At 39.4% G+C, this 25,426-nt stretch overlaps 2 protein-coding genes across 2 annotated transcripts; both read right to left on the bottom strand.

The window, feature by feature from the left end:
• Nucleotides 1–7,603: 7,603 nt before the first annotated feature.
• Nucleotides 7,604–11,397, bottom strand: LOC149145848 (putative pectinesterase/pectinesterase inhibitor 51). The gene is made up of 3 exons (XM_089448460.1): nt 11,187–11,397; nt 10,290–11,093; nt 7,604–7,993 (listed from the first exon to the last, which is right to left on the bottom strand). The coding sequence occupies exons 2-3, from the start codon at nt 10,816–10,818 to the stop codon at nt 7,950–7,952; spliced, it is 573 nt and encodes a 190-aa protein (XP_089304586.1). The 5' UTR covers nt 10,819–11,093; nt 11,187–11,397; the 3' UTR covers nt 7,604–7,949.
• LOC149145849 (uncharacterized) lies at nt 10,835–13,002 on the bottom strand. Its single transcript, XM_089452580.1, has 3 exons — nt 11,624–13,002; nt 11,227–11,328; nt 10,835–11,093 (listed from the first exon to the last, which is right to left on the bottom strand). The coding sequence occupies exons 1-3, from the start codon at nt 13,000–13,002 to the stop codon at nt 10,835–10,837; spliced, it is 1,740 nt and encodes a 579-aa protein (XP_089308706.1).
• Between the last annotated feature and the right edge of the window lie 12,424 nt (nt 13,003–25,426).

Here is a 25,426-nt window from a genome sequence, read left to right on the forward strand (position 1 = left end):
CCATGCTCAGCTTTATAAATTCATTTTCATGTACATAGGACAGATAATCGTCTGAGTGTAGACTGATGATTCTGATAGATCCATCATCCTTTTGAGTGGATGATTATCTGTGCAGCAATGATGTATATTTAATGTCTTTATTTCCCTGAATATATATCGCAGCCCGGATGGATGGAACTAGATCCGGGGTCTTCAATCTCGTCCGATCTTCACTCAAAGTACAAGTCGATCCATGTGAGAAGTATTCTGAAGTCGAACATGGAAAGACATCGCTTGATTACCAGTCAATGATGTAAACTGTTAACAAGCGCGAGAGGAATCACCGATAATGATAATGACCCTCAAGGTACTGCAGTGAAATTCACGTGGTGTGAATAAAGGACTTGGCGTCGAACACCACGCAAAATCTTTCGGTCGAAGGCCATTGATGTAAACCTGTTGCCGGAAGTGAGAAACTTGCCATTGAGGCATGCAAGCTTCAAAGTACTGAATGGGGTGTTCCTAGATCAACTTCTTGGATAATGAGCTGATGTCGACAAGAAGTGATCCGTCACAGGAGGGCCTTAATGAATCCCACATCAATGACCCGAAACAGAGCAAATGATTTTAATGGAGGTGAAAACGATCTGGTGATATAAGGTTCAGGGTGGCGGTCATGAAAGAATGGAGTATAATGTATGGTAGTGGGTGAGACACAGGTGAATTCACTGAATGACTTCTCTTGAACATATCAGCGACACTGATGTGATGGATTGGTAGCATTTACCCCAAATGTGGATGGTATGGCGTGACCATGGTGATGTGACCGGTGAATGAAATAACCCAACCCGACTCGGACACGGAGTGGAAGTGTCATGTTCAAGAGTGACTTGCTACCAACAAAGTTTCTTTAAGTTTTCTTCCCAATTTTCCCCAGTCATTGCTGACCAATACCTCTTTATTTTTGTCAAGCTTGAGGAGGATAACATATGCTTGTTCTATAATTTTCCCTTCGAGCAAACCCGTCGCTATGATTTAACGAGCCTAGCGATAGTGAAACTCGTTCTCGTCTATAGACAAGTTTGTCGCTATTAATCTTTTTTAACGAGTTTAACGACAAATATAACTCGGTCCTTTTCAATTTTAGAGAGTCTGAAAAGGAACGTAAAGGTAACTCCAAAATTCCTTTTTCGTCATCTAATCCCTTAAGTCCGAAAAAGTATAAAACTAGCATTTGCACTAGATGTTGCAAAGGAAACGCCGTAAGGCATAAATTGAAAAATACAAATACAACAAAAGAATACTTTGATAAAGAATGAAAATATATTGAACGCTCAAATCAATGCCCCATTAACTGGAAACACTTAGTAGACATATTTATCAACATTAGGATTATACACAATGATCAAGAAATTTCCCATATACAAACAACAACTTCCACAACAACCTTTTGTCACATCCACATTTTAAGAAATGCCTTGGAACGTGATCGGAATCTTCCATATTGCCTTTCTCATTATGCAGAAAAATCTTCCATATTGCTATTTTCATCACGAATATTGTTAGTTCATTGTTGTAAAGTGTTAGTGTGTTAAATTCAATACTATAAGTTCGACAAGCGAAAAACATTCCTCAATTAGCATAATGTGCATTTTTCTCTCACCGTGTATTTTTCAGTCAAAGAGCACAAGTAACATATTAACATGTATTTTCCCTTCATTATTTTCATCATAGAGCCAAGAAATCTGATCTATAAAGTAACAAAAACATTTTGAAATAAGTTTAATATTTCAAGCCAGTGTCTAACCTATAAAGTAACAAAAACTTTTTGAAATAAATTTAATATTTTAAGCAATTGACTAACCTACTTTAATAATTGAAAAATTCTCAAAGATGAATTATACTCCATAATAAGAGAGCCAACATTGGAGCCCATATTTTCACTAAAACCAAAAGAAACACAACCACTTGTTAAGAAGAAATTCAAGTAATAATAATAAAACAAAAATAATAAACATTAAAGTATAAAATGGTATTTCCAACACAGGTATAAATATACATGCTCTATGTCCATTGTTAGATTAAATGGGTGCGGAGAAAATTAGTAGAGAACCCAAAATTGTATTTCTAATTAGGAGAGGGGTGGAGAAATGCTTTAAATGCGGGTTGTTGTCATTCTAATGAAACCCTTTGCAAAGGGGATGTTAAGATTCTGAGAGAGAAGCTAGGATTCGTAGAGAACACCTTCCTTGTTAAACATTCCCCTATTGTAACCAAAAGGAAAGGGCAAGAGAAACAATAATTAGGTTTTTTTTCACAAGTTGTATAAAATATATAGGTGCTATTGATGTCTGAGTGAATAATGGGAGAGATTATTTATGAAATTGTGATAAGGCGCACCTAGTTTTGTCAGAAAGAGGCATATTAATGACAAGTACGTCACATTTAGGTAGCATTTCATCAAGATTTGTCTCCAATGTTGCTCCAGTTTCCTTTTCCAATTTGGGTCCAATAGAAAGACGGTCGTGGTAAAGAAGCTTACAATTGAAGGGTTGTACAAAGGAACGCAATTCAATTCAACATCATGTAATGTTTATTATTATTAGGTTGAAATTTTGAAACAAACAGCATGCATGCATAAGAATTATGGAGCACTGATTTTTGAAAAGAAGTTTCCAACATCATGAAGTAGTACTAGATCCTAAGAATGAATACCTTCAAACGCTTAAGTAGTTCTTTGCCAATACGCCCTGCACCAATAGTACCAATAGTTTTCCCTTCTAGATCATATGACCTGTAAGAAATTGCTGCCACTTTCCAATCACCCTCAACAATTTGCTTATATCCAGGCACAAAGTTTCGCATCAATATGAGAATGCGCATTAGCTCATCTTCTGCCACGGACACCACATTACTTGTTGTAAAAAATTTTGAAGAAGGTGTCAGTTAAATTATGAAGAATCATTGCAGAAACTTGTTCATACCAAAATGTCCATAGCGTGAACAGGGCAGTGACAAGCGGTATAATTTCAGAAATAGTACCTGTAACTTGTGCGATAGTCACAGCAGCGGCTGCTGCAACATTTAGATCAATGTGATCAGAACCAACACCAGCTGTCAAAAGAAGCTTTAAGTTCTTTGCCTTCTTGATCCTGTCTGTTGTCACATAGGCCGGGTGGAAAGGCATAGAAATCAAAACATGTGCATCAGGTATGTGCTTTTCAAGTTCTGCAAAGGAAATTAATTGTGTAACTTTAGTCCGTAGTGGGTTACAATTCTCAAATGTAAAAGCAAGCAAGCAATACACTGATTTCGACGATCCATGGTAGCAAGAAGTAGGAAAGGGACGGCATACTAGAAAAATAATAGATTGGATTGTGGATTAAACAACCACCCAACTTCAATTGTGAATAACCAGAAGTCATTTATGACTTGTTCGACAAGATATATATTCTGTAAATCTCTCTTTTTGAAGCAGCACATACGATACCATCTAGATTGATTATTATTCAGGATATGAGGAACAAAAGGAAGTCTAGGACATAAACTATTCATCCATATCAATAACAACAACAAATAACACGATTTTATATCCCAAGGGGTGGGTGGCCCTTCACGGGAGAAAATCTCATTAAATACCTTGGGGTTACCAGCTGGTATTTCAGCGAGCAGTTGGTTACTACCCTTGTCGTCCATCCAGAAAAACTGGGAAGAGGGAGGAAATCTGCAAGGGGCTAGCAAGATGCTTGGAACGCCTAAACTGTGGGACAATATTTTTCTCGACCCGAAAAAGAAAGATGACTCCAGGTGATGTGGAGTTGGAGTATGATGTTACTAGGTACCATATAATAATACCTCCCTCCTAGGTCAAAGACATATGAGTTGAGTTAGAAGGTTGTCTCAGGTTTCAAGGGAAACTGTTTGTCAAGAAGATTCTACAATACAAGAATCAGCATAGATGGTGCCCTGTCCAGCAGTCAAAGAAACTCTACCAAGCAAAACCCTGCTAATACACATTTAGCATTAGCTCTAAATCTTTTTCTGTGCTTTTGATGGCTAGTAACTACAGTTAGACAAATGAGACCTGCTAACAATTAGACCACAGTTTATTCATTTATTAAGAAGTATGGTGTACATAGCTTGATGATGAGTGTGTCCCAGCACTCTAGTGTTAGCAGATAAAAAATCGCAATTCCAAATTAGTTATCATGATTTCAAGTTTCACGAGGCCAATTTGACAGCCCAGTACATGTAGCCTAGTAGGGCATTTAAATTCCATGTTATCACTTCACCAACACAGAGAACACATATAGCCTAGTGGTATACATGGATACAGAAAGAAACAGGGCATTTGGGGGGCTTCTAACAGTTTAAAGAAAGAGATGGCGTTTAGCACAGCTCCCTCCAAGCGTTACCAGATGCATAATCAAGGAAAATTTGGGGAGGCCAAGTTTTGGGCAAGGATAAGGAAAAAATTCGGGACAAAATTGGAGAGTAGAACAAAAATATAAAGATATACACATATATATTTTGATGAAAATATATAAGCAATGGTGAGTGCGACTTATAAGAGCGTTTGATCTGGACTTACTCGAAAAGAGGAGACTTCTTATAAATTTCAGCAAAATCTATCTCAAGGCACTCCTCAGCAGCTCTAAAGCTGATTTCTAGCATCCATGTTGCAGGGTTACATTTATCAGTAATCTTTGTCACGCCTTCAATAGCCTGTCCAGGACATTTCAAGTTGCTAGATTCAATGAGACTTGAATAAACTGTAAGATGCCTTAATAACATATGTTGCATTAGCAAACATTAATCATATACCTGGAAGTACTCTATGACATGGATTGAATGGCAACCTAGTGGACCGCCATATATAATTTGACCACCTTGTTTCATCAACAACAGCTGCAAAAAAAGAAAGAATGCTATTGTAGTTGGGATTGTTTGGGAAAGTAAGCATCATTAAATATTTGCAAGGTTTTGTTCAATAAGCATTGCTTTACACACATGATTATCAGGTTTTACCTAGGTGTCCAAATGCATTGCCCTTCAGAGTGGGCAGTGAAAATTGTTTTAAATATTGATATTGGTGGGCTTCTAAAAGATCTTCCTTTCTAGAAATTTACAAAACCATCTACTTCTTCCTACAATCCATCTTATAACCTTTTCAAAACTAGCCATTTTGCTGAAGACCTTTGATATTAAATATTTTACTCCATGGCCTTGGATTTGAAATTTAAATATAGCTCTCCGAACTCTAGATACATCACTACCAATTGGCCCCCTATGATTATTGTCAGTGGTTTGGATTTCTAGTGAAAAATATTTTTCCTTCCATGACATGTGGTCTCATGCATGCTTTCATATTTTTTTTGTGGGTGTCTGATCGCAATTTAAGATTTGGCTATATTAACAACCTGTAAGGAGTTAGAGATGTATCTTACCTCATCAAATCCTTCAAAAATATCTATACTTGGCTGATGGATAGTACATACTACAATTCGGCCTGTGTCCACTGTATTCCTAACTGTATGCATCGCGATAGCTGCAGCTCTGGCATCCAGACCAGATGTCAGCTCATCCATGAATATGATTGAAGGATTTGCAACAAGTTCTACAGTAATGGTTAGTCTCTTCCATTGCTCAGTTGATAGACCAGTCACACCAGGAAGACCCACCAATGTGTCTCTCAAGCTATCAAGCTCTACAAGCTCCAGCACTTCATCCACAAACATCTGTTAAATAGAACAATCTCAATCTTAGGAAACCCAATATTAAGAATGAAAGAAAGAAACTATATTAAAGTCCACAGGTGGTTCATAAGCGGCTCTCAACATTTCTCTTGCATCAGGAGTATATTTTTAAGATTAAAATCACCATAAATATTTACTTGCTTGCTCTTGGTATCTATTTCTGGTGAAAGGAGCAAGTAAGCAGAGAACACTACTGATTCTCATACTGTTATCTGAGGAAAGTGAATATCATTTTGCTCGCAATAATCTGAAACCCTGACAAATGTCTCCTGTACCTTTGGAAAACCAGAGATATGTATATCCCCCTCAATATAACCTCCCGTTTTTCTTCCATAGCACATCCATGAATATGATATTCATATTTCTTTGAAATATGTTATGGGCATTATAAGAGCGTTTGATCTAGACTTACTGGAAAAGAGGAGACTTCTTATTGATTTCGGCAAAATCTATCTCAAGGCGCTCCTCAACAGCTCTAGATCTGATTTCTAGCATCCATGTTGCAGGGTTACATTTATCAGTAATCTTTGTCACACCTTCAATAGCCTGTCCAGGACATTTCAAGTTTCTAAATTCAATGAGACTTGAATAAACTGTAAGATGCCTTAATAACATATGTTGCATTAGCAAACATTAATCATATACCTGGAAGTACTCTATGACATGGATTGAATGGCGACCTAGTGGACCGCCATATATAATTTAACCACCATGTTTCATCAACAGCAGCTGCAAAAAAAGAAAGAATGCTATTGTAGTTGGGATTGTTTGGGAGGGTGTTGTTCAGTAAGCATTGCTTTACACACATGATTATCAGGTTTTACCTAGGTGTCCAAATGCATTGCCCTTCAGAGTGGGCAGTGAAAATTGTTCTAAACATTGATATTGATGGGATTCTAAAAGATCTTCCTTTCTAGAACGAAGCCACTGGATATGGTGCCGGAACCAAACCGTTCAGTCTCTTCAAGTAAAGACGGTATTTCTGCAGCAAAACATGACTTATTTCTTTGTAAGGGATATGCCTGAGAATCCAACAAGCAAGCTCTCCTCTAGTCACAACATTCAGTCATAAGTATTCTGAATTTGCATCTACCCAAACCTAAGAGAATTGGATTTTCTAAACAAGTGCCTTGCAAATGTTCAATCTAATTAAATTTATTATATTTTTGTTTAAAAATTAAGGATTAAACATTGTTTTTTATTTTTATATGCATCCAGTAAATAATTATTGAATAAAAACAATAAATTGAATCTAAAGGGAAATTCCAGTCCTTTACTATACATCTGTAACAATTTTTATGTGTATTCAATTTTTATGTGTATTTTTTCATATATTTTTCATACCAGCATTTTGAACCATACATTACAATGAATCAAAATAGTTGAATTTTATCATTACTATGAGAAAAAGCAGTGATGAAAGAACAAGGCTGGAAAGCGCTGTGGGCTGGCAATGGCAAGACCTAAGGGTCTAGATTCATCCTCTCCTCTCCTCACCAAGTCTATATAATGAAGCCACTCCAGAGAGAGATAATTACATGCTGCTGAAAAATCTTAGAGAGAGCTTTCTTTCTGTCCCTTAGGAATGACTTCATTATATAGACTTGGTGAGGAGAGGAGAGGAGAGGATGATTCCAGACCCTTTGTCCTAGTGAATTCAAAGTTTAGTACGAGTTCCCAAGCGATTAGATGAGGTAATTGAAAATTCAAACCTCTTCAAAGTGATCCCCTAAAAAATGAACAAATCTAAAAGCTTGACCAGGTCATTGCTGCTGAAGGGCATTAGGCAATCATTGCTCCTTGCAGTAAGGACAAGAGGGATGCATTGCTCCTTGTCAGTGTACAGGGAGCAATGAACCTGCTAATCTTTGCTTTTAAGGGAAGAAAAGTGGTGCTTCAGCAAGGTGACATCGTGGGACCCATTTTAAAACAAATGAACCATATTAAATTTAATCCAAAAGAAAATCGAAAAATCTAACCTTAGATTACATCTTCAGAAGCTTACCTTGCATCATTTGTCAGTCGTTGCTCTCGTGGAGAGAGCTTGCAGTTGAGATGTTGAGTAAACCTTCCCTGCTGTTGTAGCTGATTTGGAGATGATTTCACAAGGGAAACCATTTCTGTCTGAAAATAACATATACATACTTGTACAGTTATCAGCAGAACCCCAGGATCCAATTTATAATTTTAGCGTATGACCCTGGAAATTATGCTCTACTGCGGTGTAACCTGAGGATCAAACTTGCAAAGCTCAATGCCTGTTAAATGACATTACATGTGTCATGATGAAAGGTTCCAGATATTTTATCCTTAAAATGTAAAACTATCTTTAAATGTTTTCTGTTTTAAATTCCTTAAGAGGACCGAATCTGCAGAAATAAATATTATAGTTCTCCTCTCTTGAACAACCCACAATCTAAAGAAAAGCATTGTTCTTGTTTTAGCAATTGACAGAGTGCATTCAAAGCAATCTTGTATTTCAACTGTTCTCTTCTCCCATCTGAATTCTTGTTGATGATTTCTAGATCAACATTTCCTAGCAAGCAATTTAATCTGGGTTGAACTTCAGTGGTGAAATTCTAATTCGTTGATTGGATATTTAAGCGTCATTTTCCATTTTGATTCCCTGGAAGGAGGTCTTGTCATCTATATCTATACCTTTCTTCAGACTGTTATTAACTTTATCTAGCATGCAGGGCATTGGCATTGTGTTTTGGCATTTTCAGGCAACAGTTGTAAGCAACATGATGGGCAAGGCACACCTTCTGTCTGCATTCCTTGACTACAAGATTTGGACAAGTGATTAGACCCCTTTGGGCTCATTAAGAGGATCCATAAAAGAATATGCAACTGTATCAAAGGTAGTTGCATCCATGACCAGACTTGCAGACCTTTGAGAGGTCTACAAACTTTTGAGAGGGGTGCCAGTCCCTTAGGGATATATATTAATAATCCAACTTTTAAGGTCACAGCCAACCGAGACACCAAATTGATGTATAATATCTTTTTGTTTGTGCGACAAGGGACCTACCTTTAAGTAGCCATTGGATCCTTCAGGCAGCCATTGTACTACTAAAATATACAAAAGCATACATAATCCACACTACTCTGGATTTTAACCGGAAGAAACACATGTTCTTAAGCTCTCACTGATCTTCTTCTAGAGCTGTACGTGGTGTCAAGTTGGCAGTCGCAGCAATCAACCGCATTTTGTACACAAGTCACCAAAAAAGAAGCCAGAGTCCTGGATAGAGAAAGTAGGTTGGCAAGCAGTCCCTGAAGCATTTTCTCAGGGAAACGGTTAATTTCCTGTTTTCTTGTTTCACACAAAATGTAATACTCAGCCGTTAACCCTTTACATGCTTAATGACTCTTAAGCAGTTTGTCTACCAATGTTTTGTACTTTCATCTTCGAAGTTCGAACTACAACATCTGGAAAATTTTACAAGCTAGGAATCAAACCCAACCCAAGACCAAAGCTGCTCTTTGACCGTGCTACGTGCCATTTTCATGAAGACACGCTTAAGAGTTCGCTGTAGGAATGTGAATTGCATATTCAAAAATACCATCTTCCCTGCAATTTGAAGGCAGAGGAAAAGGGCCAACTTTTATAAAATAATATTAAAGAAGGGACTCAAGACACCAAACTTGATCATTGACAACCACTCTTTCAATAAAAGGACCATGGCATTAAACCATAAAGTTCAAAAAAGTTCTTGCTTTACTAAACTTTATTAATCCCTTTTGCATGATGAATCGTTTCTGCTCTTAAGACATTACATAGTTTACACTACCCCGTAGCAACAATAACATGTTGCACAAGCTAGTAGCCATGGAGCTTCAAAGCCTATGATGGAGACTCTTTTTCGACAGCCAGGGTCAACACTTGGTCTAAAGACGATCTCCCGTACATAGTCAGGGATGCTTACTCAAAGCATTGAAATAAGAAGCCATCTCTTACAGTTCTAGCTGTATTGTGTCTATTTCCCTCTTACATAGACAGCCTGAACCTTTCTAGCTGTATTGTGTCTATGACTATTTCCCTCTTTCTTAGAGGCTGTAAAGCTTAGCTCATTGGATTTCGAGTAAAATTGACAAAAGCCAAAACACTATGTTATTTGGATAAACTGGAAATATGCATTTGGGATTTCTGAAGCTAAACTGGAAATATGTATTTGGGATTTCTGAAGCTGCACACTGAGTGCAGTATCCATATTATATCATAAATGTACCAAATGCATGGATTTGATTCAATACACGCTTGGTGGGAGCAGGGGGCGTGGGGCAGTGGACACAACTCAGGTTGTAGAATACACCTCCATTTTGTTCTTGGAACTAACCTACTTAGCTTAATGGGTATTTGCTTTTCAAATCAAAGAGGTTTTAACTACTTCAGTAGGATTCCTTTGGTTCATAGGTCTAACACATGGAATTCAGGCATGTAAAATCAGCCAGGAATCACACCATCATTAAACACAATACCATAACCAAACTCAGGCAAACAAAATTAACTTGATATGAAGGAGAAGAAAGAGGAACCAGGATGAGTATTACCAACAGTTGCAGAGTCATATGTAGTGGGAACACCAGGCAAGGACGGCACACTCATAGACCCCCTGATCACAGTCCTATCCATGCCATCGCCCACAAACATGATATTAGTCTTATTGGGAGGAATCCTAACGATCTCCTCATAAACCCCAGCCTTGATACGTATCACAAATCTCCGTTCAGAATAATCCGGTGCATTGTTCACAGCTTGTTGAATGCTCATGGAAGATTCATCCTTCGAAACAGTAACGTCGGGAACCAATTCATTTACCTCTGATACACCCAAAATTTTATTGAAATGATGGGAATAATCTGCAGTGCTAGATAAATTCAATGATCTCTCCGTTTTGGGAGGCCTCCATATGACCATATTCTTCCCGTAAGTATCCAGAGCATCGACCATGCTTAGAGCATTACTAGTGAAGTTCATAACTATAATGAGTTCTTGCATGGATCTTCCAACTGCCTGGGTAGTATTAACATATTTGAGAGCCGAATTGCAGTCATTCTGACGACTCAGCGCTGCGCTCATCCAGATCTTGACGTTTTTAATATTCCTCGGGTTCAGCTCCTGAGTCCTGCTCTTGGCAATATACCTTATGGCACCCTCCAGGAATTGAAGGTTTAATAATCCAGATAAGCAACCTAATAAAGAGCAGAATGTGAGCAAGCACCTGAAATGGTGAAGGACATAAAAGACCAGATTCCCAAGTTATTCCTGAGGCAACCCCGTTCTTGTGGCTAAAATTAGCCTTCGCGGTAGAGGGCCTGACACCCTGCAGATCAACCAAGAGCAGAAATAACACCCTGCAGAGCAACCAAGAGCAGAAATAAGGAAACTATTGTAAAACCCTAACCGGAGAACAAATCGAATTCTTCCAATTGTCAGTGGTCACTTACCAGGGTTTACGCATTCTTGCAATTGTCAGTCGTCACTTACCAGGGTTTACGCTCCACATTAGAACAGAAATTTTCCTGTGGGGTCTTCGGATTCAGCAGGGAAGTCGTTTGCGTGATGGATTCGGGCAACCTGGGAGGAACCCTACACATCACAGTAAATTTAACTCAGATTAGACATGGGAAATTGAGCTAAAATCTAAATTAAACACCTCAGGGCATGATAAAGGCTATACCTGTAGGGAAATTGTGTGAATCAGGGAATCGAAACTCCAGCGAAGCCATCACTACTGTCTGCGAAGGGTTTCGAGCGGGTAATCTCTCCAGCATGAGATAAATAGGGAGTTCAACCAGCACATGAAATGTTAGTTCCATCTGCAATGAACAGGCTAATGACACTATTAAAAGAAAGAACGTTAGTAAGAAATCCCGATTCTAACATTTCCTTTGCAATTTCAGTGGCTTCATTAAGCCTTCCATTCTTTTTATATAAGGACAACATCATGGAAAAAGAAAATTCATTTGCCTGCTGCTTTCCCTTCAAGACTTTGAACACTTCTTGTGCTTCAGTCACCATATCAGTGCGAGCATAAAGGTCAAGCATACAGCCTGATAAAAAGGCATCTGGCTCAACACCCAATTCCTGTATGCGTTTGTACGTTTCTTGTCCTTCCTTCAAAAGACCACGTTTACTATAAACCTTAATCAAAGAACTATACACCACAGAGTTCCCTGCAAAACCAGCATTTTGCATTATTTGAAAGTAACGTACAGCTTCTTCCACACATCCAGCTTCAGCAAATGAATTTATCAAGGCACCATAAACAAAAACATCTGGCTCCACACCTGCTTTAACCATCTTTTCAAACGTCTTCTCTGCCTCTGCAGCGCGACCCAATCTTCCATAGGCGGCAATAACAGCACAAAATGATGAACAGTTAGGCACAAACCCTGCTTCCTGCATTTTGGTAATAAAGTGTTTTGATTCATCTAGAAGTCCTGAACTTGCAAATGTCTGAATGACAGAAGCATATGTACATCTGTCAGGCAAAACCCCTTGAACTTCCATTCTTTCAAACAACTTCAGAACCTTGTCATGGACTTTTGCAATCCCATAGGCCTTAATCATGACATTAAATTCTAATACAGTTTGACCCTCGCCTCTTTCTTGACTGCGCTTAAACACCTTTTCAGCTTCTAACCAATAACCCTGTTCCCCATATGCATCAATATTGGCAGCATAGCATTCACAGCTCATTCCTCCAGCAAGATGGAACCTTTCAAACCATGCCCATGCTTTCTCAAGCATCCCCAGATCTATATACATCCTAATAACAGCTGATTCGGAGTACTCATCCACATGAATGCCCAATCCATCCATCTCCCTGACAATAGCTTCTACTTCACTGACCATGTGTTTAATACAAAATGCATATAAAATAGTTCGACAACCCACAGTATCAGGAACGAGTCCTGCTTCCTTCATCTTTGTGAAGTAACAAAATGCTTTATCAATATTGTCATTTTGAGCATGTAATGCTATAAGAGTGTTATACGTCCTTGTGTCAGGCAAGCAATGAAGCTCTTCCATTTTCACCATAAGGGCATCTGCTTCGTCAAGATATCCATAAGATCCACAGATGTGAATCATGGTATTGAATGTTACAACATTTGGGCCTATTCCTTCTTTTAACATCTCAGAAAATAACTTGGAAGCTTCTTTTAGGCGGCCTGCCTTCCCATAAGTATCAATTAATGTATTATACATGTAAGAACTGCGTAGCCTCTGAACTTGATCATTCTCTCTGCAAGGATCCATGCACTTATCATCTAATAACCCTTTAATGAGCACTCCTTCAGGAAAATTATTTGGAGAGCAGTCCCTTTTACCCAGTGGGTCCTCAAAATGATTTTTTACTTCACACTCACGACTAATATAGAAGAAATCCTTCGGTTGCTGTCAATCAGGCTCTGATTTAGATGAACAAACATTTGTAGTATTTCCCAGAAAGATTTTCCCAGAAGACCAGTCCCTGAAGAACTGTTCAGCTTTCTCAAATTCCCTTGTCTTCAGTCCTGCCCTCGAACCATTTCCCAACCCTGCCCACCACATCGGAACAGCACTTAAACCCCTGCAAAGCCCTTCCCTCCACCCCAAACTATGTCGTGTCACTCTTCGAATCATCTGTGGTTCCTAATCCATCCTTACGTCGAACACCATCTGTTTGGGTTTCTGAAAGATTACTAAATTCCTCATATAACAAATCCTGGTTTTCGTCTAATTGGCCTGACACTAAGCACTCATTACTTCTATTCTCCATGACTTCTTCGTTTGAGGGTTTGCCACCATGATTCTGAAATGGATATGCGTCATTTTCGATGGAAGAGGAACATAATCTCATGGGTTTGTACTCAGAATGAAATGTTGACGCCCCTTTACAACTGTCACAAGAAATAAAAAATGATCTGGGAGTTACAGTACCTGGAGAAACATGTACAGATTGAAAATGTTGCTTGTATTTATGTTTCGACATCCCTTCCATGCATTCAATGCCTCTGCAGACATGCGCATCAAAAAACTTTGCCACGCCAACAGGCTTCAAGAGGCGGTGGACACCTTCAAGCATCTGCCTTCAGCTGAATCTAAATACATCCCCTCTCTCATGACCTGCAACCTTTTGTTAAGTACCCTAGTCCGACAAAGTCGACATGAATCAATGCTGTCCATTTACAGACTTATGGGGGAAAAAGAGATTCTTCCAGATCTGATAACTTTGAACATTATCATCAATTCTCACTGTCAAACAGGTAGACTGGATCATGCATTCAAAGTGTTTGAAGGAATAGAAACACATGGCTATATTCCAGATGTTATAACCTTCAGTACCCTCATCAAAGGGATTTGCAGGAAGGGCAAGATGGAGGATGCTGTCAAAGTTTTCAAAGAAATGGTGGGCAAACAACAAGTTCCCGATCTTTTTACATATAGTAGCCTAATAGACGGGCTCTGCAAGATCGGGAAAACCTACGAGGCATTCGGGTTGTTAGCTGTGATGCTGCAGAAGGGTTATGAGCCGGACACAATCACATTTACTGCCCTCATGGATCGACTGTGTAAAGAAGGTAAGCTCCGAGAGGCCAAGAAACTGTTGTATCAGATGCTAAACGAAGGGCATAACCCTGATGTTATTGCATTTACTGCTCTGATGGACGGTCTTTGCAAAGAAGGGAAGTTGGACGAGGGTATGGAGCTCTTCTATAAAATGTCCAACAGAAACATATGCCCTGATGTGCATAACGAAAGTGTTCAGGTAGGGAATGACAGGGTTAGTGGGACGCATGTAGCACTAGAGCCCGGTTCAGCTGCCTGGATGAAACTATTCGATCCGATGCCAAATGAAACGCCCAAACCATTTGGGAAACCCTTTTGAATCAACGATCAACGGCTGAAATTGTTGCAATCGTCTAACATATAATCGTGTGGCTTACAAAATGACAGGTAGGCAGAGAGGGGAGTTGATTTCAGAGGGAAACGCCTTACGGCGTAACAATACAGAAGGGATGAATTTTCGATACTTTTAACAAGCCGAACAAAACAAGCGCTCGATATTTTTGTGTAATAATCCCTCAGGTCCAAAAAGATTAAAATCTAGAGGAGGGATAGCACTTCCTGTCCCTTTAACGAGCTGGAGAGGCCAATGGCTCGGCAATCTTTTCATATTTTACGAGTCAGTTGAAAAGAGCTTAAAGGAGACTCGTCTTTTTAGGAACGAGTGATAAAATGGGTAGCAGTTGATTCCAGGTAAGGTTTGGAATTTTCCAATCACGACAGTGTCACAAGGATGGCTAGTGAAATCACTCTTCGCAGCTGTTCCTAAAAATGGGTAAACAATCAAATGGGGGTGAATGATCGGCCAATGAAAAAGTGGAGGTGACGGTGCAAACACGACCAAGGCTTTAATGGCTGAAGTACTACATTCATGATGGTTATTTACCGGGGAATAGTTCATTTTTTAACGAGCTTAAACACGGGTGGAAACATTTGCTCATGTCTTATGTTTATTTTTTAACGAGCTTGAACTATGTGCTAAAACTGCTCGATCTTTCCAGTCGTGTTTACAATATTTGATAGGAAATCAAAGACTGAAGGATGATAAAGGTCATCTTGAGTATCTTCTCCACAATCCGGAAGAAGGGAACGATGGTGGGAATCATTCCATGGTGCCCCTTCAATTACCATTGATTGGATAATTCCTTCGTCGGTGACATGCACTCGCGACCAAGGATCTGAAGGGGTACCATATTCTTTAGACCTATCTATCCAAATGCTTGATGAGCATTGATTTGGGTTTGCCTCCCATGCTAGGAACATTGATTGCTACAATATTTCCGTTGGGCTTGGGGGAAAAACCATTGCATGATCCATGTTGATATCGTTTTCTGAGATCTTTTTAGAAGATATCATATTGCAGGTTCCTACCGACGCTACTTCCGCCAGGTTGATTGGAGGTGGAAGGACGAAAGTTCCCATTAATATAGGATCTTTTAGTAGGCCTACTCCGATATTTTGAAGCGAATGGGGGCTTCCATGGATCATGGGAATGCTTCCTGTAACTTGAGAACCATTGGGGAGGAAGTTTTGTTGATCGACGATTGTAATCCCTCCTTGAAAGGGAAATGCAATCTTCCTAAAATAGGTCGACACAACAGCCACCATAGCATATATCCATGGTCTTCCTAGTAGGATGTTGTAATCAAGATTTCCATCGATGACTTCAACATCTATTTCTATTGTTTTCCCTCCTAGTTCAACTTTCAAGTTACTTAGAATACCATATGGGGTATATGTCCTTCCGTCGAATGCTTTTAATGTCGTTGAAGATCGCGACAAGGTTGGAGATCCTAAAGTTTTCCAGCAACTCATCGACATAATACATGTAGATGCTCCCTCATCAATAATTGTTCGATGAACAGTTTTGTTGAGGGCTTTCACTTGAACAAGGAAAGCTAGTTGAGCTGGTAATTGAGGATCGTATCCCTTATGGTCGAAGGATACAAGATTGGAATCCTTTGGGTCTATCCCACCAATGGCTAATAATAAAGCCTGCCTTTGGGATGGGCAATTCTGTAGTACTTCAAGAGTCGACATAGCGGATGGCGATTGGGCCAAATCTTCCACTATATTATAATGTTGTGCCGCTCTAGCGTGGGGATTAAACGTCGACTTGTGTACTACTCCCTTTGGCGGTTTTATTGTCAATTCAACAATGATGGGCGGCGCAACTTCTATCGAAGTTGTTGTCGAACTACTAGGTTGATTTTTATCTTTATTGTTCGACAGCTGTGGATTCCCATAATCTTTGTTCCTAGTCGATATCAAAGCATCATTTTGTTGTTTTGAAACCGACAACATTAGCACTTGAGACGGGGAAGCATTTCCACTTTCAACCAGATTTGTTCCTAGATTTGGAAACGGATCAGTTAACACCGCAGAGGTTTTTGAATTCTTCAAGAATTTCTTAAGCTCGGCTCTGTGTGGACAATTTGCGGTCCAATGATCCTCATCGCATATGAAGCATGGATTTTTTGGTTTCCTGTCTCCAAGAGGGTTTGAAGAAGATTTTTCAGGTGATGGTTCCTCCTGTTTCTTCTTCTTCCTTTGCCTTTCTTCTTGCTCCCTGGTTGTTTGGTTTCTTTGCCTTTATCTGTTGATACGGCATTTACTTCCGAAGCAAGAAGTTCATCTTTTGCATTTTGACCTGAAATCTTACGGGCCTTTTTGGATGTAGCCTTTGTCGATTTCGTGTCTGTTGTGCCAATCACGCCATCGTCGGCATGAGAGTCATTGTTTTATTTAGGAGGAGGAGGAATTGAGAATTCCGGCCTAGAGGCGTCAGGTATTTTATCGTATAGCGTGCCGGACTGAGTGTAAATCAAGTCCAAATATTGGGCACGAGCGATAACTTGCTCTTCTGTTACGACTCCCCCCTTTGCCACGTCTTCCGTGATGGAAGGTAGTAATGACTTGATAAACCATTCAGCTAGGAGCTGATTGGGGACATACGTTTTTACCATTCTATGACGACGTCGCCACTCATGTATATGATCAGATATGTGAGTGGCCGTTGTCTGCTTGAAGTGGGTAAGAAGTTCTGTTCCCGTTTCGTACCTTATTGGTAACTGAAAATGGGTTAAAAAGGTTGTGGCTAAGGTACTGAAGTTGTCGAACGAAGCTCTAGGCAATTCGATGTACCATTTTGCTGTTGGACCCGTTAACGTCCTCTGAAAGAGGCGAAGTCTTATCAAATCATCATTTAGGGTGTTTGATGAACACCATAGATGAAAGGTCATCACGTGATTCGATGGATCTTCACCCGGATTTCCATTAAATTTAGGAATATATGATGGAAGTTTATGCGGAATCGCTAGCCACCAAGGGGCGTAAGCGATTGGATCGTTTGTTAAGCGATTTAAATCAAGTAACTCTAAAGTTGCCACAAAGGGTAATTGTTGATTCAGGTTAGGCGAAGCATACCCAGAATAAGATGGGATTGCCTGAGCAGTTGGTCTTTGCATACCGGCATAATGCATTTGATGCTGGTAACTTTGGTAAGGTTGGTGGGCATGACCATTGTAAAATGGTTGATTTTGACCGTTTTTAATATACGGTTGTCCACTATTTGCAAAGATTTGTTGCTCAAAACCTTGGTATACTTGTTGGAATTGCGGTTGTTGGTATTGCACTAGCCATGGTTGTGAAGCCATGTGATGTTGCCTGATACTAACAGTTTGACCAAGATGAGGGGTAATTATACCCGTTTGAACCTGTGTCATTCCACCAATCGGCGATTGTGGTTGAGTCGCAGGGTCAAGGGGCTGTTGCATTACAACCTGAGAAACCTAAGGTTGGCATACAACAGGCAGCGCTTGAACTTGCGACACTGTCACAATAGCTGGCGTAGTTGGTATATTTGACATAGGTAAGCATTGTTGCATCGAATATAAAACTCTTGGTTGTTGAGGTAGTATTGGTACCCAACCGCTTGAGGTAATTCCAGTATAACCCGAATGTTGTTGTGAACTCCCATATGGATATCCTCCCGGAGGGGATAATGAAAGGGTATACCGCCCCCCATACGGTGGTAACCCAGAACTCAAGGGAATGGTTTGCCCTTGGGGGCCGGACTGCCAAAATTGACCTCCAAATGGATCAATTTGTTGAGACTCAACATAAGAGTTTCCGGATATTATTCCGGATGAACAAACGGGAACAGACCACACTGTGGAAATGGCCCCTGAGTGGGCTCCTTCTAGCGGTTGAGAGCTAGTCAGGACAGATGGTATACTGGCGAACATTGTCGGAGTGATAGCAGGGAGTTCTGCCGTCGCTGTGTCAGACGACATAGTCCTAGATGTTGACGGTTGTTCAGACATTTGTAGTCTATCCAAAAGATTACCTAGCGATTCTACAGGAACTTCCGCTGGTGGTAGACTAACTTCTGATGAAGAAGGATATAGAGTGATCCTGACTCCAAATTGCGATGGAGTACTCGTTGGAGGATCTTCTACAATCTCTTCTATGGCAATCAGACCAGGTGGAAGGGGAAGACCGTCAGGTCCTTAGAATATTTCTGGTGTCGAAGAAGGTATGGAATCGGCAGCGACAGATGTTTGAAGAGAAAGACTCTCCGAACCGGTTGAAAATGGAACTCGTTCGGTAAGACAAGTGTTTACTCTCAGACTAGGATCAGTATTACTGTCCTTCTGTGGTTGCTGAACTTCTTCTATAGAGGCAGGGGTTCCAGAAATGTTTGGAGTAACAGGAGTCTTTGATGTTGTTGGAACACTTGTTCTAACTTTAACAGGAGATTTGGAACCGGTTAAACGAGTTCGCTTTGTCCGTACTGGCTTCGATTCCGGAGACAAAGGCGGTTGACTCGTAAGCCTCCGCGAACGACGGGGTTTCAATTGACTTTCTTCCACGATTGCGGATTACTCGATCAACTAAAATAAAGGGGAAGTATGTTTCCGAATTAAATGAATTTTAGACGCTTTGACACAACTTGTTTTTTCAGTTTTTAAGAGTCAAGAAAAAACAAAAGATGACTCTAGTCTCCTTCGATTTTTAATGAGCCTGAAGTGACAAGTGCTCAGATGGACCTTTTCCGTTAAGGAGTCTGAAAAGGAACGAAAGGGACTGCTCTGGAAATCTAGGTAGAGGGATTACGAAACCAATCGCAAAACTACAGAATACTTTTTACAGTACGGCAATCAATCTTCCCGAATGCTGTGTTCAGTGCATTGCGATCGATAGGGCGGTAGACACGGCTTCCTATGGATAAAGGATTAAGCCTATTGGGGTCTCCCAAAATATACTCGACGGTACGTGGGAGCACAAGTCCGTACTGGCACTTATCATCTCAAAGTGGAGGAATCACCCAACCATCAGTGAGAACAACAGTTACCAGGCTTTACGACGCCGGAATACGTCTCTAGCCTAGACTTCTAAATGTTGTGCGTTAAGTTCCAAAGCGTTGTTAGATTCATTGAATTTATTTTAAGTTGATCTTGTTTATGAAGTTTGCCTTTCGATTTCACCACGAGATGTAGATGTAATTCCTAAAATGCAATCTAAGATGATAAACAAACTTTTTATCTCCTTTATGCAATGAAAATCCTAGCTACTAAGGAAAAGAAAGACAGAATCTTTTCACAAAGAGCAAAGAGCACACTCTAAATGCACTTTCCTAAATCAAGCCAATCAGACTGTCTATATGCAAATGCACATGCATGTATTTGTTTTCGACTTTCTTAGTATATGAATGCTAAAAAGAAAGTTGATGCACAATTCTGAATTTCTTTTCAAGCGACAAATATAAACAAGTTTCTTTTCAAAATCAAAAAATGGAGACGATCACAACACCTTACGATTTTGAAATGAATACTTGTTCTTGACACTAGAAAATTACAAATTCAGACCAAAAGCAATAGTAACAGGATAATCGACCATCAACAGCAATCAAACTCTTTCCTACGATTGAAATCGACGCTTGCGACAGTTTCAAATCAAAGGACGACGGTACGATTATGCTACTTTTGCAAAGGAGAACTGTAAATGACTCAACAAACGCACAAAAACATCTACAGTTCTTTTGTACAAAGGAGGCGGAATAACAGCAAGGAAAAGGGGTTTCAAACAGACATATACTGATCACAGGCAGCAAAATTCAGGAATAGAACTGGAAAGAATGGACCACAGAAGCCACAACTGCACAGAGCTAGTCTGATCAGCGCACCTGTAACACAGAGAATCTGAAATGCAGCATAGGTTATCCACTCGGGAAGTGCGCTGAAATTCAGAATCTCTGAACAGTACCTGCACTAGGCCAGAAACGAGACTCTGTTCGGGTTCCGGGTCACAGTTTGCAGTTCAGTTCTTGGGTTTTAGCAGGGCAAAAAGCAATCAGTAATGCAACAATCAGGGGTAGATCTAAGGAGGATCTAAGAGCTATCACAAGGGCAATCAGATAGTTTGTGAATTAGCTGTTTAAATCATAAACAGATCCAGTGGATGGATTGAAGCAGAAGTTATCTACTTTGCATTTGTTATGGCAAATGCAGTTCGAATGCTACTTGTAAGTTTATGAAACAAACAACAAAAAATGATAAACAAACAAACTAATTATCTCCCCAGCGGAGTCGCTATTTTGTTACAGGGAAAAGTGTCTATATAGAACTGCTCTATCCCACTAAGGTGTGACAGCTGCCTTAGAAACAAATAGAGAAAAGCTACTTTTGTTTTTCCTTTATGAATTATAGATAGAGAGGAACAGAAAGACCAACCTCTATCTTGCGTTAATCTCCTGATTTGATCCCTCTCTTCTTTGATAGTCCTCAGCTACCTGCTCCCTTGCACGCCCAGCTTCACAAAGTACCTGTAAGATCACAGAAGCATAGCACTATACAAAGACATGGATCTATAATCATAAACAATCTAGGATCATATTTAAATTGACCATACAAATGTAACAAGCATCAATGACACAAAAGTATGGAGGAAAACTCAAATAGCTTTTATTGATAAACAAGAAAAGAGCCAAGAGGAGTTACAACCAGTTGTTCTGACCCAGCATCAACCTCCCAGCAAAGAAGCCCCTCTTCACCTCAAACAAAGCTTAGATCACCCAACAATCTGATGTTTGTCTCAAGAAACCAACAACAATTCCTTACAATATGCAAAATTCCAGCCTCTGGATCTCTGGGATGAGGGATCCATATATAGATATCTGTAAGGGGGATGAGTCAGCTTGTGATTTGATTAGTTTCTTCTCTCTGATAGTTCTTGCTTCCACTTGGAGTCTGATGGCCTCTTACTCATCCTTGGTCGAATTCAGTGAGGCAAGTGTCACAGGAGAAGATTCTGGAAGCTTCCATTGCCTCTCCACCTCGCGGAATGACACTGCCATTTGTCATTTCTCGCCCATCGCACCCCACAGAAGGGACTTTTGAAATGCAACACACCCTCACAGTGTATTTGGGTGAGATGCAATGCACCTAGCCAATGGAGCAGCTGCAATGATCCTGTTTTGACCAATTCTGAGCAGTTTCTCATGGAGAACTTCTGGGAGAAGCTGTAATCTGTTGACCTTGTTCCTTTAGCGGTTAGAACAACACTTTTAGGGACTTAGGAGCCCTTGGATTATGGACATTTCATGCTTGGGGTTGTAGGGCCCAAAAATGTCTATAACAATCGTGGAATTTTTGCTATAACATTTTTTCTGTGACGTTTCAAAAGCAAAAGAAAAACCCATTTGAGACGAAATCGCACTAAACCTCAGCTCCGAATTTCAGAGCTTTCGCACTGTATTTGCAGAGATATGATCTGAGGAAGTTGGTCTTTTTGTAGGCTCCTGAATTACATTCCAAACAGGTGACATGGGGAAAATCATCATAACTTTCTCTCTGAGCATCAAATTGAAATTTTGTAAGAAGGTACAGAAAAAGGACGGACTGTAGTTTCTTGTATATATTTTTCAGAGCCAAAGGTCGAAACAGTGACACATGACACTTCATACAAATTCACTCTTTTGGAAAGTTCTATAATCAGGTCATCTTGGAAGATTATGCATAACTCTTCCTTGGAGAATCCAATTTGGATCAAACTGGTGGCATTGGAAAGAGGACGCAGAGGGCTACTACAGATCGTAATTTCAGAACTAGATGATTGAAAATTACAGAGATACATCAGATTCAATATCAAGTTCCTACAAAGTGAAAAAAGGTGTGTAATTTTTTTTAAATTTTTGCATAAGCTTGGTTTGAAAAATTAGCTTGAAGGAATTCAAAGGGCATAGTAAAGCATTATTATCAGTAATTGATGACGCGAGGAAAGAAAATGCAAACACCTAGTAAGCAACCTGAAAGCTCTAGCATGACTCATGAAGAATAGGAAGAAATGCAACATGATATATCAAAATTACGAGACCAAGTGCAACAAGTGTCACTTGCACAAAAAGTAACAGAATCTAAGATGGATGGTTTAAAGAAATATGTAGAAGCTAAGATGGATGATTTAAAGAAAGGTGTAGAAGCTAAGATGGATGTTTTAAAGAAAGGTGTAGAAGCTAAGATGGACTGTTTAAAGAAAGGTGTAGAAGCTAAGATGGATGGCATGGAAGCTAAGATGAATGGCATGGACGCTAAAATAGATGGCATGGATGATAAGATGGAAGAATTGAAGATAAATATGAATAAGTTGCTACAAGAAATGGTCACTAATGGTGAAAGGGTAGTAAAGGAAACTCATGATGAAAACAAAAGAAATGTTAATCATGATTCCATAGACTCTAATGTTGGATCGAAGGCCCACCATATTCCAAAAATAGATATGAGGAAGTTAGATGGCAAGGCTCTCGCAACATGGATATTACAGATGGAGCAATTTTTTGATCTCAATAATGTGAAAAACACACAAAAGGTACATATTGTAACTTTATATTTGGAACCAAATCAGTTTGTATGGTATCAATGGCTTTGCTCTCTTAAACAAATTATCACTTGGGAAATTTTTACGGAAGAATTGACAGCACATTATGAGGATACAAAAAGAAACACTTTTTTTAGCCAATTGATAAGTCTCAAACAAAAGGGTTCAATAATGGAGCACATTGAGGAGTTCCAAAAATTGAACATAAGGGTAAAAAATATTCCAGAGGAGCATAGGATTGATGTGTTCATAGGGACTTTAAAGGATAATATCCAACATGATGTTCGCTTTGGGAACCTGATTCATTAGAGAAGGCATTCAGGTTAGCAAGGAAAATGGAAAGCAAAATTATGGCAACCAAGAAGCATACCACTCACAACTATAAATATGGAAGTGTTGTTGCCCCTAGCCTTCCACAACCTATAAGGTTGACACCACAACAATTGGAAGAAAAAAGAGCAAAAGGGCTTCGTTACAGTTGTGATAGCAAATACACTAAAGGTCATAAGTGTGATGAGAAGAAATTATTCTACATAGATTGTGAAGAGGAAGAAGAAAATGAGCAAGAAAGGTCAAAAGAAGAGGATCTACTCCAAGAAAAAAGCCTAGATAAAGAAGAAATGAATCCGACCATTTCTTGTAATGCATTGGCTGGAATTACCACTCCTCAAACCATCAAGATAGAAGGAAAAATCAAGAAGAAAAAGGTAATAGTGTTGATTGATTCAAGAAGTACCCACAATTTTATTCATTGTAAGATAGCAAAAGAATTGAATTGTTTCCTATATCCAGCACCAGAGTGTCAAGTGATGGTTGCAAATGGAGGAACGATAAATTTCTTTGGAAAGTTCCATAATATCAAGCTATCCATGGGAGAATATGTATTGAAAATCCCAATGGTTTCCATTCCAATGGGAGGTGCTGATGTTGTACTAGGAGTCCAATGGCTACAATCCTTGGGTACAATAGCATTTAACTTTCAAGAACTTTTCATGAAATTTTATGCGAAAGGAAAGGAAGTTGAATTAAGGGGTATTGCAGGGAAACCAGGAAAGATAATAAGCTCTAACGGTATGACAAAGCTTCTAAAAAAGGAACGACGAGGTGTAATTACACAATTATGTTCGCTAGATGTTTCCACATCGAATTCATTTATTGCTCCAGATCTCCAAAAAGTCTTGGACAATCATTCCAAGGTATTTGAGACTCCTAAAGGTCTCCCACCTATTCGTGATCATGATCATGCTATTCATTTGATTCCAGGAAGTGTTCCTCCAAACATCAGGCCATACAGATATCCCTATGCCCAAAAGAGTGAAATTGAACATATGGTTGCAGAAATGCTTGAGGTTGGTATAATTCAACCTAACCAAAGTTCTTTCTCTGCTCCAGTAGTATTGGTGCACAAGAAGGATGCATCATGGCGCATGTGTCTGGATTATAGGGAGCTCGACAAGCTCACTATTAAAGATAAGTTTCCCATTCCTATCATTGATGAATTATTGGATGAATTGCATGGATCAATTTACTTCACCAAGTTAGATCTTCGTTCAGGATATCATCAAATCAGAATGAAGACTCAAGACATTCCGAAAACAGCATTTAGAACTCATGAGGGTCACTATGAGTTTTTGGTCATGCCTTTTGGCCTTACCAATGCACCTTCTACATTTCAAGGTTTGATGAATTCCATTTTCAAACCCTTCTCTAGAAAATTTGTGTTAGTATTTTTTGATGATATACTAATCTACAGCAAGTCTTGGAAGGATCATGTTGAACACGTTGACAGGGTGCTACAACTATTGGAGGAGAAACAATTATATGCAAAAAGATCCAAATGTTTCTTTGGAGTACAAGAGGTGGAATATCTAGGTCATATTGTATCTCATGAAGGAGTTAAGGTAGACCCTAGAAAAATTAAATCCATTAAGGAATGGGAAATCCCTACATCCATAAAGCATTTGCGAGGATTTCTCGGGTTGACAAGGTATTATCGCAAGTTTGTTAAGAATTATGGGAAAATAGCAACACCTCTGAAAACATTGTTGAAGAAAGATGCATTTTCATGGACTAGAGAAGCAACAAAGGCCTTCAAAGATCTTAAAGAGGCAATGTGCCAAGCACCGGTCTTAGCTACACCAGACTTCACAAAAACCTTTATTATGGAACGTGATACTTCTGGAAATGGAACTGGTGCTGTTTTAATGCAAGATGAAAGACCCATTGCTTTCGAAAGTCGTCCAATCAAGGGAAAGTA

Source organism: Pinus tabuliformis, chromosome X (genome assembly GCF_031772625.1).
Source record: "Pinus tabuliformis cultivar Carrire ecotype Pingquan chromosome X, CPIR1, whole genome shotgun sequence".
In the NCBI taxonomy this organism is placed as follows: Eukaryota; Viridiplantae; Streptophyta; class Pinopsida; order Pinales; family Pinaceae; genus Pinus; species Pinus tabuliformis.

Coding starts and splice junctions, on each gene's coding strand:
- LOC149145848 (XM_089448460.1), bottom strand. CDS start 10,818: ATGAGCGCAGCGCTGAGTCGTCAGAATGACTGCAATTCGGCTCTCAAA. Junction 7,994..10,289: donor ATATGACTCTGCAACTGTTG/GTAATACTCATC, acceptor GTCATTTAACAG/GCATTGAGCTTTGCAAGTTT.
- LOC149145849 (XM_089452580.1), bottom strand. CDS start 13,002: ATGGATCCTTGCAGAGAGAATGATCAAGTTCAGAGGCTACGCAGTTCT. Junction 11,329..11,623: donor ACTGAAATTGCAAAGGAAAT/GTTAGAATCGGG, acceptor TGTGATGTGTAG/GGTTCCTCCCAGGTTGCCCG. Junction 11,094..11,226: donor AATGTGGAGCGTAAACCCTG/GTAAGTGACGAC, acceptor GTTGCTCTGCAG/GGTGTTATTTCTGCTCTTGG.